Here is a 24,280-nt window from a genome sequence, read left to right as displayed (position 1 = left end):
CAGATTCAGAAAGACTTCTTTCAACCTCGGTGGAAACCATGGCTAGAAAAGCAGCACCTCTGTAATCCCAGAACGTCCCCGTAATGGAGGAGGTGACCTAAGTAGTGGAGGTTACTGAGAGGGGAGAGGGAGAGGGCCCCGCGGGTCAGCGGCCGGCTGGGGCTGTTGGTCCCCGACAAACTTAGTGGACGGTTCTCAGGACTTAGTGTGACTCGACGGGGTGTTCCTAGGCAGCAGCGAAGATCCTCACACCGTTGGTGTGACTCTAGTAGGAAAAGCATGTTCTGGAAGAAAAAGAGAGGCCGAGTCCCCAGCAGGAAACGCAAGTTACAGGCGGGGCGGCCGAGAGGATCTCTCTCCACCGACTGACTTCAGCCACTGGGGGCGGGGAAAGGAAGGTGGTCTTTCCTAGGGCCACCCTAGGCCTAACAAGTTAAGATGCTGAGTCATCCTCTGGGGGCGGCAGGGGCGGGCCGGGGCCGGGCGGGGCTCAGATCCCCCCTCCTCTCCACTTCTCTCGCACCCCTGGCCCCTTCGGGTTCTCGCGAGAGCCCGGTAGGATATAAAAGGAGCGCCCCGCGCCTACTTCGCGCGTTCTCTTTTTGCTGCGTCGTTGTGTCTGCTGTCTCGCGAGTTGTGGGTCCGTCCACACGAGTAAGTATGCGAGTGTCGCTACCTCCGTGGAGCAAGGTTCAGCGCTTCCCCTCATGCCGGGCTAGTCGCCTTTGCCTTATCCTCTCCCCATCAGCTGGGGCTCAGCCGGGGTTGTTGGGGTGAGGCGGCTGAGCGAGGCCTACCGCCCGCTGGTTACCAGTGGGTGAGGGCACTTGTTACCCCGAGGCTAACGTCGAGTCTCCTCTTGCCCAAGCCATAGGAGCAGAGGGTGTTGATTGGCGCGGCCGAAAGGGCTAGTGTACTTTGTACGGAAGTTTTCCGAAGACCTGGGGTGGGATTTGAGGCGTGGCCCACACTGGGGTTCGGGACAGTCTCTTTGAGTGGTCTGGTCCAGGCACTGGCCGGAAGTCAGTCTTTTCCGGGATTGGACGTTGGAGGGGCGGCGCGGGGGAGAAACACCTTACAAAGCCGCGCTGGACTAGAAGGAAGTATCCTTATTTGATGGCGCAGCCTTTAACATCGTTAAAGCTTTTTCTTTTCTAAACTTGAGTTGTAACAAAACGTTTCAAGAAGCTAAAGATTCTAAATAGAAAAAAAGTTTGTGATGATGAATGTTCCCAGTTTTTTTTTTTTTTTTGGTTATGGTATTAGAAGAAAGAACTTTGTAACTTGGAAAATAGTTTCTTGGGATTTTCATTATATATATATGTATATATTTATTGTAAAGATACTTTACAGTTACGTGAGGAAGGTAATGAGTCCATTTCCTGTCGAGTATTGTTACCCTCTCTATTGTTTTTCCCCAACCACCCCATTACTCCTCACTCCCCCCCCCCCCCCCCCCCCCCCCCCCCGCCCCTCGTGGGGCTTGAACGCCGTCCCTCAGCTCTTCAGCTCAAGGCGAGCACTCTACCACTCCAGCCAGAGCACCACTTCTGGCTATTTCTGCTTATGTGGTGTTAAGTAATCGAGCCCAGGGCCTCATGCATGCCAGACAAGCACTCTACCACGGAGCACCTTCTCAGCCCCTCTTTGGCTTTTTGGTAGGGTTTGTCCGGTTGTGGGGCCTGAATTCTGGGCCTGGGCGCTGTCTCTCAGCTCTTCAGCTCAAGGCTAGCGCTCTACCACTTGAGCCACAGCGCCACTTCCAGCTTTTTTCTTTTTGCTTATGTGGTGCTGAGGAATTGAACCCAGCGCCTCATGCATGCAAGGCAAGCACTCTTACCACTGAGCCATCTTCCCAGACCCGAATGTTTTTTGTTTTTTTAAAACTGGAAATAAAAGTCTCAAAGGCTTTCCTGCCCAGGCCTGCTTTGAACAGGGATCCTCAGATCTTAGTGTCCTAAGAAGCTAGGATTAGGTGTGATCCACCTGTGCTGGGTTGTTTGGTGTGTGTGTCCACACCCCCAATAGGTCTTCACTTCAGGGCTCTCTACTACTTTAGCCACCGCTTTTGGCTTTTTGCTAGTTAATTGGACCTGAAATTTAGATAAAGTCTTTTGTTTGGGTTTTTTTTTTAACTGTATTTTTTTTTGTCTTTTCTTTTTTGGTACTGGGGATTGAACCCAGGATATTGCACTTGCTAGGCAAGCGCTTTGCCACTGAGCTACATCCCAGCCCTAGATAGTCTTACAGGCTGAGCTGAGAAAGTCCTTGAGACTCTTACCTCTAATAAACTGCTCAGAAAACCCGAAGTGGTGCAGTGGCTCAAGTGATAGAGCATTATCCTTGAGCTGAAGAGCTGTTGAGGCCGAGTTCAAGCCCCATGACCAACAACAACAACAAAAAAAAAGAGTCTCATGGACTTTCCTGCCCAGGCTGGCTTTGAACCACGATCCTCAGATCTCAGCCTTCTGAGTAGCTAGGAGTACAGGCGTGAGCCACCGGTGCCCAGCTATGTTTGCGTTTATCTCACATTGTAAAGGCAAATTTAGGCACAGTTCAGAGCCTACAGTCCTCAGCGTTCTGGGAAGTCAAGCATTCAGTGTTGGTGCCATTTGGGTTCTGGCTTATCTTTCCTCTGCTACTGTCTAAATGCAGTTGTTATATAAACCATAGTTCCAAAAAGGGTGAAAGAGGTGACTGGTTTATAAGCAAAATTGCTGAACCTTTTTTTTTTTTGGTCTGTCTTGGGCCTGGGCACAGTCCCTGAATCTTCAGCTCAAGGGGAGCGCTCTACCACTTGAGCCACGGTGCCACTTCAGCTTTGTAGTGGTAAATTGGGAGATGAGAGTCTTTCCGACTTTCCTGCTTAGGCTGGCTTTGAACTGTGATCCTCAGATCTCAGCCTCCTGAGTAGCTAGGATTCGCCCAGCTGTATTGTGACTTTTGATTACTTGCTTTCCCGTGCTTTAACTTACTGAAAAAAATTATTATTTTTTCAGGCATGAAGCTTGAACTCATGACCTGGACACTGTCCCAGAGCTCTTTCACTCAAGGCTAGCACTCTTTCACTTTTGAGTCACAGCACCACTTCCTAATGTCTTTTATTTTTTAATTGCCTATTTTGGGGCTTGAACTCAGAGCCTGGATGCTGTCCCTGAGCCTCTTTGTGCTCAAGGCTAGTGTTCTACCACTTGAGCCACAGTGCCACTTCTGGCTTTTTCTGAGTATTTTATTGGAGATGAGTCTCATAGCTTTTTCTGCCAGGCTTGCTTTGAATTATGGTTGTCAGATTTTAGCCTCCTGAGTAGCTAGGATTAGAGGCTTGAGCCACTGGGGTCCAGCCCTAATGTCTTGACTACTGGAAAATTCCTCCATAGAACTATAGCTAAAATGAAGGCTGTTGGTTATCTAGAAAAAAAAACAAAAAACAAACTTGTTTTCTTTTCTTTTCTTTTTTTTTTTAAATTTTATTTTATTTTATTTGAGAACATACTGTACAGAGGGGTTACAATTACATGGGCAGGATAATGCATACATTTCTTACCAAGCATTGCAGCCTCCTCCTTTGTTTATCCTTCACCTCCCTTCCCAGCCTCCCCCCTCCCCCCCACAAACTTGTTTTCTAATGTCATTTCTGTTATGCTTTCTAGCTGATAGGAAGATGTCCTCGGGAAATGCCAAAATTGGGCACCCTGCTCCCAGCTTCAGAGCTACAGCTGTTATGCCAGATGGTCAGTTTAAAGATATAAGTCTTTCTGACTACAGAGGTAAGAGTAATGATGTGGGACTTATTAATAGAATTTGGGATGGTTTGCTAGATTTGTGTTTCTTTCTTTCTCTTTTTTTTTTTTTTTTGGAGTCCGGTCGTGGGGCCTGAACTCTGGGCCTGGGCACTGTCCCTCAATTCTTCAGCTCAAGGCTAGCACTCTACCACTTGAGCCACAGAGCCACTTCTGGCTTTTTTTCTTTTTGCTTATGTGGTGCTGAGGAATCGAACCCAGGGCCTCATGCATGCAAGGCAAGCGCTCTACCACTGAGCCACCTTCCCAGCCCCTAGATTCGTGTTTCTTAAGTGTAAAAAACATTTTATGTTTCCTAGGATAGTTTTTAGAACAGATGATTAATATGAAAGTGAAATACGATTATCAACAGGGATCATGGGGGGTAGGTGTCCTAGGTCCCTATTGCTTCTAGAGAAAGCATTTATTATATTTTGAAGCACTAGCCCAATTTTTTCTCTCAATTATATTATTGGAGAAATCCTCATTGTCTCCTGTAATCTACACTTAATTTCAGATCTCAGGTCTTAGGAGTTTTCATGTTTGTGAAATATGTGCATCATAGCACTAATGTTACAATGGAGAGGGATTAGGGAGATTCCCTGAACTGTTTGCCCCTAAGAAGCATTGTTAAAACTTCCCTTTCTGGGGCTGGGAATGTGGCTTAATGCTAGAGGGCTTGCCTAGCATGCATGAAGCCCTGGGTTTGATTCTTCAGTACCACATAAACAGAAAAGCTGGAAGTGTCCCTGTAGCTCAAGTGGTAGAATGCTAGCCTTGAGCAAAAAAAGCTCAGGGACAGTGCCCAGATGCTGAGTTCAAGCCCCAGGACTGGTAAAAACAAAACAAAACTCCCTGTTCTGGTTTCATAGTTCAGTGCAAATACTTGACAAATCCTATCAAGACTTTAACTTCCTTGCTTTGCAGTTGAAATCAGAATGGTCTCCTGAAATTTTTAAAAAATGCAAACCTGAGGCTCTGCCATGGTATCCCATACCTCTAACCCTAATGACTCCAGAGGCTGAGACCTGAGGATTGTCATTAAAGCCAGAGTTCGCAGGAAAGTCTGAAGTCTCTCACTTCCAATTAACTAGCAGATTTAAAAAATGAAGAAAGGGGGGCTGGGAAGGTGGCTCAGTGGTAGAATGCTTGCCTTGCATGTATGAGGCCTTGGGTTCCATTCCTCAGCACAAGATAAGCAGAAATAGCCAGAAGTGGTGCTATGGCTCAAGTGGTAGAGTACTATCCTTGAGCTGAAGAGGTGAGGGATAGCGCCCAGGCCCAGAGTTCAGGCCCCATGACTGGCCAAAACACACACACAAAAAAGAACTTGTTTCTTAAGTTGGCTTTTGGGTAAAACCTTCAATTAAGTTCTGACATGTCATAGTCTTTCAGATGAGTGGAGGTAAGTAGGTCCCTATGGAAAAAAAAAATCACTTAATGGCCAACAAGGTAAGTAACCTCATAAAGAGAGGACCATGGATATAAAGGTACATTGTTTGGAATGAGCAATGCTCTCTGCCCTCCAGGCCTTGACTTGTTGAGACTTCACATGCCTTGGGGAAAAAAAAGTGCTTCTTATTCAAAGCACTGGAGAGACTATTTAGATGATTCAAGGGATTAAAAAGAAATTTGAAAATATTACTGCTACCTGGAAATAAGTGAATATTTGGAAATGCTCCAGTAGTTCGGTACATTAGATGTGTGACCAGTTTTTGAAGATCTAATTCAGTGACCGTCTTGAATGACTAAAATAAAATTATAGTCAGAAGTCTTATAAATCTTGCTACTACTAGTACTTTCTTGGTAGATGCATATTTTTTATGATTAGTGAGATTATTTAACCTTAACATCCCATTACTGTTGTAGAACTATAAAGAACCTTGACTCCCTTTTATGGGGATGGGGAAGAGATAGTGTCTTACTGTGTTTCCCACACTGATAGCCTGAAACTCTGGTTCTCTTGCCTCATTGTCTGAGTGCTGGGAATCCAGGCAAGTACTAAAATGCTTGGTTTGACTTTCTCTTACCTCCTTCCCCCCCCCCCCCCCGCTTTTTTTTTTTTTGGTGTGTGCTGGTCTGGGGCTTGAACTCACAGCCTTGACACTATCCCTGAGCTTTTTTGCTCAAGGCTACTGCCCTACACTTCTGGCTTTTTGATAGTTAATTGGAGATGAGAGTCTCATGGATTTCCTTGCCTGGGCTGGCTATGAACTGGGATCACAGTAGCTGGATCCTGAGTAGCTAGGATTATAAGTATCAACTACTGGCTCCCAGCCCCATTGTTCTTGAGAACCCAGCACACCAGAATTTTCTGGACACTGTAAGCATTGGTATTGAGCCATTTAGTAAATAATCATATCGTTGTTTTTGCTTTTCTTCATTGAATAACTTGGTGTTTATGCTGTTAGCAACTCAGAAGACAAAAAATTGGACTTAAAAGTATTCTTCAAAAAAAAAAAAAGTATTCTTCAGTTGGCAGCTAAAAACAAATTGATAGGAGAGTAAATCATAGGACTAGAGGTCTTATTTTTTTTTTTGGGTCCGGTTATAGGGCCTGAACTCTGGGCCTGGGTGCTGTCCCTCAGCTCTTCAGCTCAAGGCTAGCACTCTACCACTTGAGCCACAGCGCCACTTTCCGGCTTTTTTCTTTTTTGCTTATGTGGTGCTGAGGAATCGAACCCAGGGCCTCAGGCATGCAAGGCAAGCGCTTCTACCACTGAGCCAACTTCTGAGCCTCACGTCTTACTTTTTTTAACTCAGATCTTCCTGGTATAAGTTATAAAAATAATTATTAGGGACAGTGCCCAGGCCCAGAGTTCAGGCTCCATGACCAACAACAACAAAAAAGAGCATCATGGAATTTGGCTGGGAAGGTGGCTCAGCAGTAGAGTGCTTGCCTCCAATGCATGAGGCCCTGAGTTCAAATCCTCAGCACCACATAAACAAAAAGAAAAATCCGGAAGTGCCATTGTGGCTCAAGTGGTCACAGAGTACTAGCCTTGAGCTGAAGAGCTCAGGGACAGCACCCAGGCCTAGAGTTCAAGCCCCATGACCAATCCCCCCCAGAAAAAAATTACTAGGAGACAGATACTGTGAATATTCTAGCATTGAGTGATAATACTGTGTTTGCCATTAATGTAAGCCAGCCTGGGCAAATAGATCTGTGAGACTCTTATTTCCAGTTGACCAGTAAAATGTGGAGGTGTGATTCAAGTGGTAGATCATTAGCACTGAGCAAAAGAGGTAAGGGAAAGTTCTAGGTTTTGAAAGCCCTGGTACTGCTACTCCTCCCTTCCATTCCCCCAAAAGGAAAAAGAAAAAGAAAATTCTTTCAATAGGAAAATATGTTTGACTTATTCATAAGAGAAAACTGTTTCAAGGCTAACCTGTGACATCTATTTTTCCCTTTAGGGAAGTACGTTGTGTTCTTTTTTTACCCTCTTGACTTCACCTTTGTGTGTCCTACGGAGATCATTGCTTTCAGTGATAGAGCAGAAGAATTTAAGAAACTCAACTGTCAAGTGATTGGTGCTTCTGTCGATTCTCACTTCTGTCATCTGGCATGGTAAATGTCTCAGTCCATTTAGTATTTAGGCTCTTTTTTTTTTTTGATATTGGGTCTTGAGATGCTTCCCACACTGGGATTCTGGGATTAAATTAATTATTTTCCAACCTCACCTTGAGTAGCTGGAGTTATAAGTATGTGCCATCATGCCTGGCAACATGTGGACTTTTTTTTGTTACCAGTACTGGAATTTGAATTTAGGTCCTTGAGCTTGCTTAGCCTGATTGCTCAACCAGTATTCCATGCTTCCTGCAAGGTTTTTGCTGGTTATTGGAGATGGCATCTGTACTAACTCCTTCAAACTCTGATCTTTCAGATTTCAGCCTTCCGAGTACTTATGATTATAGTATTATAGCTAATGGTACATGGTTTATGTGTATTTTTCTTTTCTGGTGCTGGGGATTGAACTGCAGAGCTTTATATGTGCTAGGAAAGAGTTCTACCGCTGAGTTACATTCCTGGCCTCCTTGTTTTTGTTTTTGTTTTGCTGATCCTGGAGCTTAAACTCAGGGTCTGGGTGCTATCCCTGAGCTTCTTTTGCTTGCTCAAGCCTAGCACTCTACCACTTGAGCCACAGCTCCACTTCTGGCTTTTTTCTTTGGTAGTCTCATGGGCTGGGTGTTGGTGGCTCATGCCTGTAATTCTAGCTACTCAGGAGATGAGACATGAGGATCATGGTTCAAAGCCAGCCCAGGCAGAAAAGTCTATGAGACTCTTTATCTCCAGTAAACTACTCAGAAAAAGCCAGAAGTGGTGCTGTGGCTGAAGTGGTAGAGCATTAGCCTTGAACACAAATTGGCTCAGGAACAGCCTTTAGGCCCTGAGTTTAAGCCCCAGGATGGGGGGGAAAAAAATCTCATAGACTTTACTGTTCAGGCTGCCTTTGAACTTAAACCATGTCCTCAGATCTCGGCCTTGTGAGTAGAAGCTAAGATTATAGACATGAGTCCCTGGCTGTTGTTTTTTGTTTGTTTGTTTTGAGATAGTCTCACTTTGTAGTTTCAGCTGATATTGAACTAAGTCACCATCTTCCTGCCTTTTCCTCCTGAGTGCTAGAATCACAGGTCTGTGCCATCATGCCTGGCTTATTAAGTATTGACTTCTGGGTTCTGACTTCTTTTATTGCTTATAACCTGGCAGCAGAGAAGGAAAGAGGCTTAACTGTTCTCAACCATGCTTATAGAAAAGAGGGGAGAAGAATAGGTACAATTAATAACTCTTCTGCTACAGAAGAGATGAATGAATGTGACTATATATGTACCTTTTGCTGTAGGATCAACACACCCAAGAAACAAGGAGGACTGGGTCCTATGAACATTCCCTTGGTATCAGATCCCAAGCGTACCATTGCTCAGGATTATGGAGTCTTGAAGTCGGATGAAGGCATCTCATTCAGGTATATACATGGGGATAACATTCAGTAAGATCATGTTAACCATTTGTTTGGAGCAAACTAGAATTGGATCTGAACAGATTACCTTCTACATTCTTTTTTTTTTGGTCCATTCATGGATCTTGAACTCTGGGCCTGGGAGTTGTCCCTCAGCTTTTCAGCTCAAGGCTAGCGCTCTACCACTTGAGCCACAGTGCCACTTCCGGCTTTTTTAGCTTATGTGGTGCTGAGGAATCGAACCCTGGGCCTCATGTAAGGCAAATACTCTACCACAGAGCCACCTTCTACATTCTTGTTTTTTGGGGTTTTTTTGCCAGTCATGGGGCCTGAACTCTGGGTCTGGGTGCTGTCCCTCAGCTCTTCAGCTCAAGGCTAGCGCTCTACCACTGGAGCCACAGCACCACTTCCAGCTTTTTCTGTTTATGTGATGTTGAGAAATCGAACCCAGGGCCTCATGCTTGCAAGGCATGCACTCTACCGCTGAGCTACCTTCCCAGCCCCACCTTCTACATTCTTTAATAGAGGGGTGTCATTAATGGCAATGCTGATATAAGTATTGGAGACCAGATCATTTCTTTGGGACTTGATGCTCTTCTGCTGTAATAGCAAAATTGAAACCTGTACTAACCCCTCAATCCTTCAATCTCTTCTCCCCAGGGGCCTGTTTATCATTGATGATAAGGGAATCCTTCGGCAAATAACTATAAATGACCTTCCTGTTGGCCGCTCTGTGGATGAGATTCTGAGACTAGTTCAGGCTTTCCAGTTCACTGACAAACATGGGGAAGGTAAGTTATCTGCCTGCTAACAATTCAACAGTGGTGGTTGTGTGGAAGGTAAGCAAAAAGGCTAGAATAGAATTGTCTACCTACTCAGGATGCTGAGATCTAAGGATTGAAGTTCAAAGCCTGCCTGTAGGAAGGTCCCATGAGACTATCTCCAATTAACCACCAGAAAGTTAGAAGTGGTGCTGTAGCCCAAGTGGTAGAGTGCTAGCTTTGAGCAAAGGCGCTCCAGGGATAGTGCCCAAGTCCTGAGTTCAAGCTCCATACTGACCAAAAAAAGAAGACTGTCTAATCAAGAAACTTAAATTGTCTCTGAAGCTGGGTGTTGATGGCTCACATCTATAATCCTAGCTCCTTAGGAGGCTGAGATCTAAGAATTAGGGTTTTCTTTTTTTTTTTTTTTGGGTCCAGTCGTGGGGCCTGAACTCTGGGCTTGGGCGCTGTCCCTCAGCTCTTCAGCTCAAGGCTAGCGCTCTACCACTTGAGCCACAGCGCCACTTCCGGCTTTTTTTCTTTTTGCTTATAGTGCTGAGGAATCGAACCCAGGGCCTCAGGCATGCAAGGCAAGCGCTCTACCACTGAGTCACCTTCCCAGCGAGAATTAGGGTTTTCAACCAGACTGGGGAGGAATGTGTGAGACTCCTATCTTCAATTAACCAGAAAAAAGATGGAAGTGGAGTTGTAGATCAAGTGGTAAAAGTGTTAACTAGTGGTGATACATATCTGTAATCTCAGCTACTTGGGAGGCATAGGTAGAAAGGATTATAGTAGGTTAGTCCAGATTATTTGGACAAAAAGATGTGAGAATGTATTTGAAGAATAACTAAAACCAAAAAGGGCTGCTAATAAGGCTCAAGTGAACACTTGGTTGAAGGTCTAGGGGGAAAAATGTACATATTGAGACACTGAATGGCTTGTGGGTAGTTTAACTGGTAGATGTTTGCCTAGCATGTATGAGGTCCTGGGTTTGAGAGATTAGCTTCTTTTTTTTAACAGGGCTTGAACTCTAGGTTTTAGGTGCTGTCCATGAGTTTTTTTGCTGAAGGCTAGAGCTCTGCCACTTAAGACACAGCTCTACTGCCTGCTTTTTGGTGGCCAGTTGGAGATGAGAATCTCAAGGATTTTTCTGCTGACACTAGCTTTGAACCCCAATTCTCAGATCTCAGTCTCCTGATTAGCAGGGTTATAAGCATGGGCCACCAGTGCCTGGCTTTATCCCAACTTTTTCTTTTTCTTTTTGGTTGTGGGTCTTGAACTCTGGGCCTGGATGCTGTCTCTCAGCTTTTCAGCTCAAGGCTAACACTACCACTTGAGCCACAGTGCCACTTCCAGTTTTCTGAGTACTTTATTGGAGATAAGAGTCTCAGGCTTTCTTGCCCGGGCTGGCTTTGAACCACAATCCTCAGATCTCAGGAGTAGCTAGGATTACAGGCGTGAGCCACCACCAGTGCCCAACTTTATCCCAACTTTTGATTAATAATACTATAGTTCTCTTGAAAATTTCCCCTTCTTTCAATACAGTTGGTATAGTTGTTGTTGGGAGACTGATCTCTACTAGTAGTTGTTTCTTAGTGGTGCTGGAGATGAAACTTGGGGCGTTGAAATGCTGAGTAAGTTGTACCTCTAGATTTTCACTTTTTTTGTACCAGAGTTTGAACTAAGGACCTCATAGGCTCTTGCTTGCTAGACAGGTACCTACAACTTTGAGCCATATCTCCAGACCACTCTTGCTTAGTTCTTAAGAGCTCAGCTCCTAAAGTGAGCTCCCATTTGCTATGTATGTGGAGGGATGGGGATCTTGAACTTTTAACACCAATATAATGTAATTGAGGATAAGATTAATCTGATAAAGTCTTTACCGATATCAGATCAAAGGCACAGGTAAGCCAGGGCATACTGCTTCCTTTACTACATCTTGTTTTCTTCTTTTAGTAATTTAGACGAGTTTTCTTTTCTTTTTCCCAGTCCTGGGACTTGAACTCAGAACATGGGCACTGACCCTGAACTTCTTTTTGCTCAAGGCTAGCACTCTTACCCTTCAGCCACAGCGCTACTTCTAGCTTTTTCTGTTTATGTGGTACTGAGGAATTGAACCCAGGGCTTCATGCATGCTAGGCAAGAACTCTACCACTATGTTACATTCTCAGCCCTTAGACCAGTTTTCAAAGACCCATTTGAAGCTTGACCTTGATGACTGAGGCTGAGACATGAGGGTCATTAATTCAAGGACAGTCTGAGCAAAAAGCCAAATGAGAGTATAAGGCCCTTGTTGAAATCTTAACGCCCACACACACTCACCCTTGGTGCTGATGACTCATACTTATCCTAGCTACTTGCGAAGCTGAGATCTGGAGGATGATGCTTCAAAGCTAGCTGGTCAGAAAAATGGGCTCCTATCTCCAAAATAAGAAGCAAAAAGTAGTGCTGGAGATATAGCTCAAGTGGTAGAATACCAGCTGCACAGCAAGCTTAGAGCTCATGGGCCAAAGTTCAAAGTCAAGTACCAAAAGTGGGGTGGGGAGGGGAGTGAAGTTATTAGAATCTGAATTTGTGATTTGTTTGAGGGACCTAAACATGCTTAGATAGAGGAAAAGCACGATAGGGTAGGATAAGGATCTTTTGAGAACTGGGAGGTATCATTGCAGAAGCACATGTAGCCAAATAAATCTGCTAACAGCTGCTGAGACTGCCCCCTGGTGACGAGAGAGGTTTAGTGCTAAGATGTAGGGGAAAAAGAGTAGGTAATAGCAAAGTGTATGTTTCTTCAAGGTATATTTACTTTTCCTAGCACCTAGTATACATTTTTTCAAGGTATTTGTTTACTTTTCCTAGCACCTTACATAGAATCTAAACTCTTCAACCTGTTCCTTGATTATTTCTTTTGGGGAGGGTCCAGTTGTGGACCTGAACTCTGGGCCTGGGCACTGTCCCTCAGCTCTTCAGCTCAAGGCTAGCGCTCTACCACTTGAGCCTCAGCGCCACTTCCAGCTTTTTTCTTTTTGCTTATGTGGTGCTGAGGAATTGAACCCAGGGCCTCATGCATGCAAGGCAAGTGCTCTACCACTGAGCCACCTTCCCAGCCCACCTGTTCCTTGATTCTGTATTGGTCTCTTGCTTCCAGATCCACTAGCACAGGAACACCTGTTCATTTACAATCATTTTTAAACCCATTGAGAGCCTATGAGTACCTAACATTATTCTGCATTTTTTACATGTTGAGGTTATTATTATTTTTTTAAATACCAATAAACCAATACTCAAACCAGATACATCATTTAGCTGGGTGTGATGATGCATATCTTGTAATCCTAGCACTCAGGAGGCAGGCAAGAATATCACAAGGTAGGAGGCAGCCTGGGCTACATAGCAAAACCCTTGGTGCTGTTCATAAGCTTTTGTGCTCAAGGCTAGCACTTTACCATTTGAGCTACAGCTCCACTTCTGGTTTTCTAGTGGTTAACTGGAGATAATAGTCTCAAGGACTTTCCTGCTCAGGCTGGCTTCAAACCTTGATCCTCAGATGGGTCTTCTCAGTAGCTAGAAATACAAGTGTGAGCCACCAGTGCCTAACCATCGGCGTTTTTGCCTGTTAACTGGAAATATGAGCAATTTTCTGCCTTGGCTGGCTTTGAATCATGATCCTCAGATCTTAACCTCCTGGGTAGCTAGTATGAGCCCTCAGTGTCTGGCTCTTGTCTATTTCTTGAAAGTGAGCAAGTACTTACTTTGTTTGTGTGTTTGTGTTCACAAACACACATAATTACTGGGGCTTGGAACGCCAGGTCCTCTTACTTGGCTGTTAAGTATACGACTTGAGTTATGCTTCTACTACTGGCTTTTTGTTGGTTAACTGAAGATGAGAGTTTCTTGGATTTGACTGCCTAAGGTAATAATTTGCCTTTCATATACATTGTGTGTGAGATAGTATTAGGACTTGAACTCAGGATGGCAGCACTCTCCTTAAGCCCTTTTTGCCCAAGGATAGCACTCTACCAATTAACCCACAACTCCACTTCCGGCTCTTTAGTAGTAAATTGGAGGTAAGAGTCTCAGATTTTCCTACCTGAGTTGACTTCATTTTGTTTTTGTTTTGTGCTGGCCCTCAGGCTTGTACTCAGGGCTCAAGTGCTAGTGTCCTTAGGCTAGCGCTCTACCACCTTGAGCCACAGTTGTATTTCTAGCTTTCTGGTAGTTAATTGGAGATAAGTTTCTATAGACTTCCTGCCCAGGCTGGCTTTTGAACCTCTATTCTCAGATTTCAACCTCCTGAATAGCTAGATGTGAGCCACCAGTGTCTAGCTTGGAGTTGGCTTCAAGCTGTGATCCCCTGATCCAGCCTCCTGAGTAGTTAGAATTACATACTTGAGCCAACAGTGCCTGGTTTTCAGATTCCTCTCCCCCCTACCCCTCCATCCCACTCCCCATTGTTTAAGGAATTTTATTAAAGCAAGAATTTTAGGGCTATAGGCAGGTGGCTCAGTGGTAGAGTGCTTGCCTTGCATGTACGAGCCACCTTCCCAGCCTTCAGATCTGTTTTCAAGGTAGCCCTTGTATATGAGAGGAAGTTGGCACACACTGAGCAGGTGATAATTAGTGGTACCATTCTCTTGCAGTGTGCCCAGCTGGCTGGAAACCTGGCGGTGATACCATCAAGCCTGATGTTCAGAAGAGCAAAGAATATTTCTCTAAGCAGAAGTGAACACTGGACCATTTGTGCTGGGCTGTAGTAGTCAGCCATAATAAGTCTCTTTTGTACTTTTTTTCATGTTTAAAATACAAGATGAGATGTGTTCCATATATGCCTTCCCTACAAGGGTTGGGAGGTGAGCCTTAATTGTATTGTGGAGCAGATCATATGATGTGTATGATGTCTAGCAGTGGGGCGTCAATCTCCATTAATCTTTGGTAGTGTCTATTAAACTTGAACTGAGAGCTTGATGATTCTTCATTTTAGGGTCTATTAACCTTTGAACATTAAGAGAGCTCTATTATTTTCTTTCCTCCTCAAGGGAAAAATTGCCTCAATAAGTTACATTGGGGGGTAGTATAGAAACATAGGAATTTAAACCAAAGTGTCTTATGTCAGTCGGTATGTGAGGATAGAAAAGCCTATTATGGGGGCTGGGAAGGTGGCTCAGTGGTAGAGTGCTTGCCTTGCATGCCTGAGCCCTGGGTTCAATTCCTCAGCACCACATAAACAGAAAAAGCCAGAAGTGGCGCTGTGGCTCAAGTGGTTGAGTCCTTTCCTTGAGCTCAAGAGCTGAGTGACAGCGCCCAGGCCCAGAGTCCAGGACGCCCCCCCCCCCCCCCAAAAAAAAAAAAAAGAAAAAGAAAAAAGAAAAGCCTATTACGGTGTTGACAAGGACACTGCAATTTGGATGAGTGGGTGGGTTGTAAGTTACAGTACCATGTGACATGAGTAGACATCCATGTTTATAGTCATGAGAGGGCTACTTAAGAGCCAGGAGCTTAGTCCCTTAGGATAAATATCTGTTATGTAAAAGAACAAAATTTGAACAAACAGAAGTGGCATTGCATACCTATAATCCTGTATACCTATAATCCTAACACTCCATAGGTAGAGGTAACATTTCACATTTGGGGCCAGCTTGTGTCACTAGCAGTACTCTTGCCTTGAAAAAGACAAGAATTGAAGGTTTTGTCTCTTTGGAACAGAAAACAAACAGGTATAGTGACTTTGGGTAGGGTTTATAATACAAGTGCAGTGCTGTTCACTTCTCACCTTTCTTGCATTCTATCCATTAGAAGATAGGGCTTATTTGATCATTCATACTGTTTTGGAATTTTCAGCAGGGTGAAGTGCGGTTTCTTCTGGGTTCTTTTTTTTTTTTTGGGGTCCGGTCGTGGGGCCTGAACTCTGGGCCTGGGCGCTGTCCCTCAGCTCTTCAGCTCAAGGCTAGTGCTCTACCACTTGAGCCACAGCGCCACTTCCGGCTTTTTTCTTTTTGCTTATGTGGTGCTGAGGAATCGAACCCAGGGCCTTGAGCATGCAAGGCAAGCGCTCTACCACTGAGCCACCTTCCCAGCCCCTCTTCTGGGTTCTTGAGGCAGATTTATGTATCTCTATCAAAGGTGCCTTATAACACGTCAGCCACCCTTGTAATTCAGACTAGAATAGGAGCAGTCACATTGGATTCCTAGGGCCTTCAGTAATGAAGCAACAAGACCAAGCACATTCAAAGTGCTTCACATTTATTAGTCACTACTTAAGGGGTGGTTGCCCCTAGGGCCCTGTAACAAGTAGTACCTTGGAGCACTTAATAGGAATGGTAACAGTGACTAATCTTGAATTCCAAAGCAAGTGGGGATTTCTGGATCTGTTGTATTGGATTTATCTTGACCAACACAGCCTTTTAAGTTGAGCCTTACTCATTGAATATCTCTACTATCAAAAAACAGCTATACTGTCCCTACAATAAAATCTAGCTAATCAAAGCCAGTTAAGCCCTAGCAAGTACCACCATAAATTAGGGATCCCATAGAGAAGGATGATATCAAGGAACAGGGGATACAGTTGGTGAGACACTGGGGCTGAGCCAGCTGCCTGCTTTGCTGGGAATCTGAGGCTTGGTGAGCATAGGAAAGGGACACTCAGGCAATGTAGTGTTAGGCTCCTCTGAGGGCTGAGCCAAGCCTAACAGGGCCAACCTTTCAGCAGGTGGGGTAGAAAAGTAGGCCTTCTGTTCTTCTGAATAACGTTCCTGAGGGGTCACAGCATCCCTGTAAGTCCAGTCCTGCCAGTGGAAATTGAAGCCTTCAAGCAGGGTTATGCGGTCAGCTCTTCCAGGTACACAGTCAGGTGGCTTTCTGTGTGGCAGATCTGGCACTGTAATCCCTGGCAGCAACACCACGCCTCGGATGGCAAACCAGCCCCCAAATCGGGGATGGATGCACACACCTGCTATGTGCTGGTGAAGAAAGAAAAGCAAGGTCATAGAGGTGACCTTGGTACTATTACAAGTCTGCTATCACTGCAAGCTATCCTTGTTCATCTACTACATGCTTAATGCACAGTGGTTCCACACAAAATGAACTTGTTTCTTCTGTACCACCTTTTCATATGCTTACCAGAATGTGAGGAAGGGGTCATTTAAATTTAGCTTAGGGCAATTCTGTCACCTCAGGTCTTATTCATGGATGTGTCCCCAGGTGAATGAGAAAGCATGTGGGGGCTGTGTGGCTCAGTGGTAGTCTACTAAAAAGTAGGAAGCATGTGAAGGAGCTGGCCCCTTGGATAGGACATGAATGTTTGTCTTCATCAAAGGAAGACTGGGACTAGTAAGGAATATCTTGAGGGTCCTTCGTTATTTTTTCTCAGTCCCTACTTATTCACGCCTGTCTCTGACCTGAGTTCCCCAAGGGTCATCTTCCACATCTCTTCGTTGGTAGTAGTAAGCAGCCCCTGCCACATGGGCTGCTGTCTGGGCCAGAATCTTAGGACGCCGGTTGGGGTGTACCTCATAGTCTGCAATGACTTCCATCTGCAGCTCTGGAAACCTCTGGAATAGAATAAGATACTGGTAGCATGACGGGAGTTAACTGTCCCTACTCGAGCCTTCATTTGCTTATTCACATGGTCCTGTTCTGAGAAGCCCTGTGTTAAAAGGAAAACAATCAGGGAGGCTCAGAAATGAAAAGAGACAGTTCTTTGCAGGAGGGTCTATTTGAAGGCTAGTAAGATCTTACTCAGTAACCTCCATCATGAGGGGGTGATTCAGCCTTGCCCATCAGAATCCCAGTGTGTGTGTGTGTGTGTGTGTGTGTGTGTGTGTGTGTGTGTGTGTGTGTGTGTGTGTGTGTGTGTGTGTGTGTGTGTGTGTGTGTGTGTGTGTGTGTGTGTGTGTAAGATCTTAGTGATTCAGCCTTGCCCATCAGAATCCCAGTGTGTGTGTGTGTGTGTGTGTGTAAGATCTTAGTGATTCAGCCTTGCCCATCAGAATCCCAGTGTGTGTGTGTGTGTGTGTGTGTGTGTGTGTGTAAGATCTTAGTGATTCAGCCTTGCCCATCAGAATCCCAGTTGTGTGTGTGTAAGATCTTAGTGATTCAGCCTTGCCCATCAGAATCCCAGTGTGTGTGTGTGTGTGTGTGTAAGATCTTAGTGATTCAGCCTTGCCCATCAGAATTCCAGTGTGTGTGTGTGTGTGTGTGTGTGTGTGTGTGTGTGTGTGTGTGTGTAAGATCTTACTCAGTAACCTCCATCATGAGGGGTGATTCAGCCTTGCCCATCAGAATCCCAGTGTGTATGTGTGTGTGTGTGTGTGTGTAAGATCTTACTCAGTGATTCAGCTTTGCCCATCAGAATCCCAGTGTGTGTGTGTGTGTAAGATCTTACTCAGTAACCTCCATCATGAGGGGTGATTCAGCCTTGCCCATCAGAATCCCAGTGTGTGTGTGTGTGTGTGTGTGTGTGTGTGATTGTTTATAAATGTATGTATATATGTCTTAATTATATGTGTGTATGCCTTACAATTCTAAGGCAAACGCAGGTAAGCATAAGCAATTCATAGAATATGTTGGCCCCATATTCCACTTTGAGGCCAAGACTGGCCTGATATTTATCTATTTCAGACTGGAGGTCTGCTAAAAGAGGGTAGTAGGACATGGGAGTGAGAAAGCAGAATAAGTAGAAAACCACAGACTGGTTTTATGGTATTATTTCAGTTGTGAAATGGCTCTTAGCCCTAAGTCTAGATACTGCATTGAGCTTGGAGAGTGAATCAGATATATGGGAGATGAGGGGAAGTTGAGCCTTGCTCACCTCTATAACACGCCTCAAGTGGTAGCCCACACACTGATCCACTGGGTCAGTCAGTGGTTGGAGGTAGTGGCTCTCCAGGAAGGGCTTGAGGGCTTGGTCAAACATGGCAGGTGTGCTGAGTACAAGGAAGGCCAAGGTAGGTCCTGGAAGGGGCAGGTGGAAGGCTGGAGGCAGGAGCTCATTGTACCATGCCACCTGGAACAGAGAAAGCTCAGGCTAGATAGACAAACCAGCTTAGGACGTAGCCCATACCTTCGCAAGGAATTGAAGATCTCATCTATTTGGTTGAAATTTCCATCTCACTCATTCAATGAATTTTCACTGATGCTGTATAACCTATGGGCAACCCATCTGAATTTGACAGGGACTTAGAATATTCTGACAGAGCTGGGCGCTGGTGGCTCACACCTGTAATCCTAGCTACTCAGGAGGCTGAGATCTGAGGATCTCGGGTTCAAAGCCAGCCCAGGCAGGAGAGACCGTGAGACTCCTATCTCCAATAAACCACCAGAAAACTGGAAGTGGCGCTGTAGCTCAAGTGGTAGAGCACTGGCCTTGAGCTGAAGAGCTGAGGGACAGCGCCCAGGCCCAGAGTTCAAGCCCCACAACCGACAAAAAAAAAAAAAAAGAATATTCTGACAGAGGGCTAGAGGCATGGCTCAAGTAGTAGAGTGACTTACTGTAGAGCAAGCCCAAGGTCCTGAATTGAATCTAGTACTATCAGAAAGCAAACAGACAGAGTTCATGACCAACCAAGAATAAATATAAAAATTGTTCAATTATTAATGCTATAATAGGGGCAGGCAAAGGTCCTCTGAAATTAAAAAAGGCTTTCTTAGAAAATATGTCTAGAAAGTTGGTAAGAAAACAGAAGGTCGGGGCTGGGAAGATGGCTCAGTGGTAGAGCGCTTGCCTTGCATGCATGAGGCCCTGGGTTCGATTCCTCAGCACTACATAAGAAAAAAGAAAAAAGCCGGAAGAGGCTCTGTGGCTCAAGTGGTAGAGCGCTAGCCTTGAGCTGAAGAGCTGAGGGCAGTGCCCAGGCCCAGAGTTCAGGCCCATGACCGGACCCAAAAAAAAAAAAAAAAGAAAAGAAAACAGAAGGTCCGTCTGGGAAGGTGGCTCAGTGGTAGAGTGCTTGCTTTGCATGCACGAGGCCCTGGGTTCAATTCCTCAGCACCACATAAACAGAAAAAGCCGGAAGTGGCCCTGTGGCTCAAGTGGTGGAGTGCTCGCCTTGAGCTGAAGAGCTGAGGGATAGCCCCCAGGCCCAGAGTTCAGGCCCCACGATCGACCAAAAAAAAAAAAGGTGGGCTGGGAAGGTGGCTCAGTGGTAGAGTGTTTGCCTCCCATGCATGAGGCCCTGGGTTTGATTCCTCAGTACCACATAAGCAGAAAAAGCTGGAAGTGGCTCTGTGGCTCAAGTGGTAGAGAACTTGGCTGGAACAACAGTGCCCAGGCCCAGACTTCAGGCCCCACCACCACCACCACCAACAACAACAAAAATAGAAGACAGAGCTGGGAATGTTGCTTAGTGGTAGAGTGCTTGCCTGGGTTCAATTCTTCAGTACTACATAAACAGAAAAAGCTGGAAGTGGTGCTGTGGCTCAAGTGGTAAAGTGCTAGCATTAAACAAAAGAAGCCCAGCTTAGTTCAAGCCTGCCTCAAGACTGGCAAAAAAGAAAAAGAAAAAAAAACAAGGCTGAGCCAGGCGCCAGTGGCTCATACCTGTAATCCTAGCTAATCAGAAGATCTGAGGACCACAGTTTGAAGCCAGCCCGGGCAGGAAAGTATGGCTCAAAGTGGTAGAGTGCTAGCCTTGAGTGAAAAACGCCTAGGTTGGGGCTGGGAAGTTGGCTCAGTGGTAGAGCGCTTGCCTTGCATGCATGAGGCCCTGGGTTCGATTCCTCAGCACCACATAAGCAGAAAAAAAAAAAGCTGGAAGTGGCACTGTGGCTCAAGTGGTAGATGCTAGCCTTGAGCTGAAGAGCTGAGGGACAGTGCCCAGGCCCAGAGTTCAGGCCGCATGACTGGACCAAAAAACAAACAAACAAAAACGCCTAGGTTGTGAGTACTCAATTGGTAGAGTTCCTCCTTCCAAGTGTGAGGTCCTGCGTTCAATCCCCTATATTACCAAAAAATACACAACAATCTACCTCCCAACCTTTTTTTTTTTTTTTTGGCCATGAGGCTTAAACTCTGGGCTTGGGCACTGTCTGCGCTCTTCAGTTCAAGGCTAGCACTCTACCACTGAGCCAACTTCCCAGCCCCAACCTAGGCGTTTTTCACTCAAGGCTAGCACTCTACCACTTTGAGTCATACTTTGAGCACTTCCAATTTTCTAGTGGTCTATTGGAGATAAGAGTCTCACGGACTTTCCTGCCTGGGCTGGCTTTGAACTGTGATCCTTGGCCTCCTGAGTAGCTAGGATTTCAGGTCTGAGCCAATGGCACCTGGCTGGTTTGTTATGTTTGAGGTAGAGTTTTACTTGATGCCCAAGCAAGCCTAGGCTGTGATCCTCCTATGTTGCTGGAATGAAAGGCAGTGCCACTGAGCTTAGCCATTGTGCTTTCTCTGTAGCTAGGATAATAGGTGCACCTTATCCAGCCATTTGTTGAGATGAGGGTTTCATCTCACAAACTTTTATGCCTGGGCTGGCCTCAAACACTGACCCTTTGATTTCTGTCTCTCAAGTAGCTAGGATTAGACTTGCGCCACCATGCCAGGCTCTGCTGTGTATTTTATTTATTTATTGCCAGTCCTGGGGCTTGAACTGGGCTTAGGAACTGTCCCTGAGTTTCTTTTGCTCAAGACTAGTGCTCTGCCACTTCAGTCATAGCACCACTTCCAGTTTTTCTGAGTAGTTTATTGGAGATAAAGAGTTTCAAACACTTTCCTGCCCTGGCTGGCTTTGAATCCCGATCCTCAGATCTCAGCCTCCTGTAGCTAGGATTACAGGTATGAGCCACAGGTGCCTGGCTCTGCTATGTATTTTAAACTAGGATACAGCATAACCACATGGGCAAGTATATTTGTGCTTATTTACAGAAGAGCAAATTGTCTAGTTTTGTAGAAGTGAAGGAGCTGTGTATTGGAGAGGGATTGGAGAGAGGAGTAGGAATTCACCTGATTGGTGAATGTGTTTGGTCTTGGATACCAATATAAGGACTATGGATCTAAAATTTAGTGCAAGGAGTTACTGAATATTAAAAAATAAAGCTGGGAACCAATAAGCGCATGTATAATCCTAGTCAGAAGGCTGACATCTGAGAATTGTAGTTTGAAGCCAGTCTGGGCAGGAACGTCCATGACACTTTGTGTGTGTGTGTGTGTGTGTGTGTGTGTGGTGTGTGTGTGTGTGTGTGTATCAGTCATAGGGCTTGAACTCAGGGCCTGGGCGATGTCCCTCAGCTCTTCAGCTGAAGGCTAATGCTCTACAACTTGAGCCACAGCGCCACTTCTGGTTTTCTGGGGGTTTATTGGATATAAGAGTTTCAAGGACTTTCCTGCCCGGGCTGGCTTTGAACCCCAATCCTCAGATCTCAGCCTCCTGAGTAGCTAGGATTTTAGGTGTGACCCATCAGCACCAAGACAATTTTAACTCTAATAATCAAAAAGCAGGAAGTAGAGCTATGGATCAAGTGGTAAAGTAGTAGTAGCCTTGAGCACAAAAACTCAGGGAGGGGCTCAGTGGTAGAGCGCTTGCCTTGCATGCCTGAGGCCCTGGGTTTGATTCCTCAGCACCACATAAGCAAAAATGAAAAAGCCGGAAGTGGCACTATGGCTCAAGTGGTAGAGTGCTAGTCTTGAGCTGAAGAGCTGAGGGACAGCACCCAGGCCCAGAGTTCAGGCCCCATGACCGGACCCCAAAAAAAAAAAAAAGCTCAGGGACTGCTCCCAGAATCTTGAAGACTGGCACCAAAAACAAAACAAATCACAAGAAGTAAATTGAGGGCTGGGAATATGGCTTAGTGGTAGAGGGTTTCCCTAGCATTCAAGAAGCCCTGGGTTTCCATTTCTCAGGACCACATAAACAGAAAAAGCCAGAAGTGTTGCTGTGGCTCAAGTGGTAGAGCGCTAGCTCTGAGCACAGAGGCTCAGACACAGAGCCCAGGCCCTGAGTTCAAACCCCTGGACTGGAAAAAAAGAAAAAGGAAGTAAACTGAGAAGGAGCAACATTGACTGAGAAGCTTGTACTCATAACCTGAGTTATAGAGTCAATTTTGTTCAACTACTTGACAATAAGAAAGAGAAAGGAACAAAGGAAAGAAGGAAGAAAAGAAAGAACAAACTGGGCAAGGTAGTATATTCCTATAATCCCAACTTCTCAGGAGGTGGAGATAGGGTAACAAGTTTGTGGACAGTCTGGGCAAAGGTAGCAGACACTGTTTCGAAAACAAAATGAAAAAAAGACTGAGGCAGTAGCACAAATGGATGAGTACTTGCTTAGCACGTGCTAGGACCTGGGTTCAATCTCCGTGTACAGGGGGAAAAAACAAAACAAAACAAAACTATTATCTAAATCTAGTTTCCATACAGAGAATGGATTGGAGGCAAGACAAGATTGTTACAGTAATCCAAAGAACATAGATTGATGGTTTGGAAACAAATGGATTTGGGAGGTTCAAGAGACAGACCTGAGCCACTATGGTAGATTTCTCAGGGTAAAAGAGTGGAAAATAAACTTTTTTTTTTTTTAGCATCAGGCAAAGGACTCAAGTTGATTTAACATTGTGGTTTGAGTGTACTGGATTCTAAGTGCATCTGGCACTGACGTGTTCTCCACACACACATACCCATACTGGGTTTTAAATTCAGGGCCCCATGCTTCCTAGCACTTGAGGCAGGCTTCCATTCCTAGGGTGTTTTTTGTTTTTTTTTTTTTGTTGTTGTTTTAAAGGGGATGCTTGCTTGCAGTGGAAAAGGGGCCTGTAGAGACTTCGGTGCCAGGCGGGTGCACAGAATTTCTACATCCAACCCTGTACTGGTGGTTAGCAGCATTATGAATTATCCCTCTGTTGGTAGATGGAACAAACCAGCAATTGTCTCTTGCACAGGAGGAATGCCCTTCTCTCCTCAACTGACAATCATACCCGCGCAAACTTCCTGTGCCTTGCTCTCTCCTAACGTCTTTAGGAAGTAAGGAGATTTCTAGCCCCTGGGATACCTTTCTTCTTGTAAACTATAGAGATGAAAAAACTATAAAAGGTATGAGATCATATGTTGTCTCCCACTCGTTAATTTGACATCATATGGAGGTAAAAGGACAAACATGTGACCGCTTCTCTACCTTTTTAATGAGCCCCAGCGAACACTCCCGTCCCGGTCATTAGATGGCCACCGGGCCGAAGGAGCTTGGGGGAGGATCGGAAGGATTCTGGGGGCCTCATGCCAGCTGCACCCAGGCCAATCATTTAGCTCACCCTTGGCCCACAGGAGGGATAAACCAACCTGGAAGGGGTAAATCTCGAAGCCAAAAGGACTCAATATGTCCTCGATCTTCTGCTTCAGCTCTGCGACACGCGGCTCCATAGCGCACGCTGCACACTGAGCTTGCTGGGGAATGAAGTCTCAAAGGTAACCCAGCCGTTTACTTTTTAAGTCAGCTTAGACTCCATTTCCCAGAAGCCACTAGGACCAGAACGAGACAGAGTTGGACCTGAGCGATGCGTCTTGGGATACGTAGTTCGCTCGTCCTGGAGCCCACAACTCCAGAGCCTCGAGAGACTCGGTATCCCGACAAGCTTCGCGGAGGGCGGGGAGTGTACGCACGGGTCGTTTCCAAGGAAACAGCTCCGCCTCCACTACGGACTTTATTTCCCGGGTGGCGCTGCGGTGTTGCCTAAAGTATTTTCTCCACCTACTGGAAGGTTTGAACCTAGCGGCGGCAGTGGTCGGTGACACAGGTTTGGTGTGTTGGTATCAGCGTCCTAGATTTGGAGGGGTATCGACTAAGATTTGACATCTTTCACTCTC

General features: G+C 45.5%; 2 protein-coding genes and 1 long non-coding RNA gene across 3 annotated transcripts in view; 2 read left to right on the top strand and 1 right to left on the bottom strand.

Moving 5' to 3' along the window:
* Positions 1-24,280, top strand: part of LOC122108037 — a 277,692-nt gene that overhangs the window by 68,219 nt on the left and 185,193 nt on the right. The gene's annotated exons all lie outside the window — the stretch shown is intronic.
* Positions 549-14,457, top strand: Prdx1 (peroxiredoxin 1). The gene is made up of 6 exons (XM_042679984.1): positions 549-654; positions 3,651-3,767; positions 7,194-7,347; positions 8,621-8,743; positions 9,398-9,528; positions 14,139-14,457. Exons 2-6 carry the CDS (start codon positions 3,662-3,664, stop codon positions 14,222-14,224), a joined length of 600 nt encoding a protein of 199 aa, XP_042535918.1. The 5' UTR covers positions 549-654; positions 3,651-3,661; the 3' UTR covers positions 14,225-14,457.
* Positions 15,722-23,893, bottom strand: Mmachc (metabolism of cobalamin associated C). Its single transcript, XM_042679959.1, has 4 exons — positions 23,756-23,893; positions 18,305-18,499; positions 16,893-17,045; positions 15,722-16,454 (listed from the first exon to the last, which is right to left on the bottom strand). The coding sequence occupies exons 1-4, from the start codon at positions 23,834-23,836 to the stop codon at positions 16,041-16,043; spliced, it is 843 nt and encodes a 280-aa protein (XP_042535893.1). The 5' UTR covers positions 23,837-23,893; the 3' UTR covers positions 15,722-16,040.

The sequence above is a fragment of the Dipodomys spectabilis genome, unplaced genomic scaffold (genome assembly GCF_019054845.1).
Source record: "Dipodomys spectabilis isolate Male_0828 unplaced genomic scaffold, ASM1905484v1 ptg000002l, whole genome shotgun sequence".
Classification (NCBI taxonomy): Eukaryota; Metazoa; Chordata; class Mammalia; order Rodentia; family Heteromyidae; genus Dipodomys; species Dipodomys spectabilis.
The sequence above is the reverse complement of the archived record's forward strand: the minus strand, read 5'-3'. Positions and strand labels throughout refer to the sequence as shown.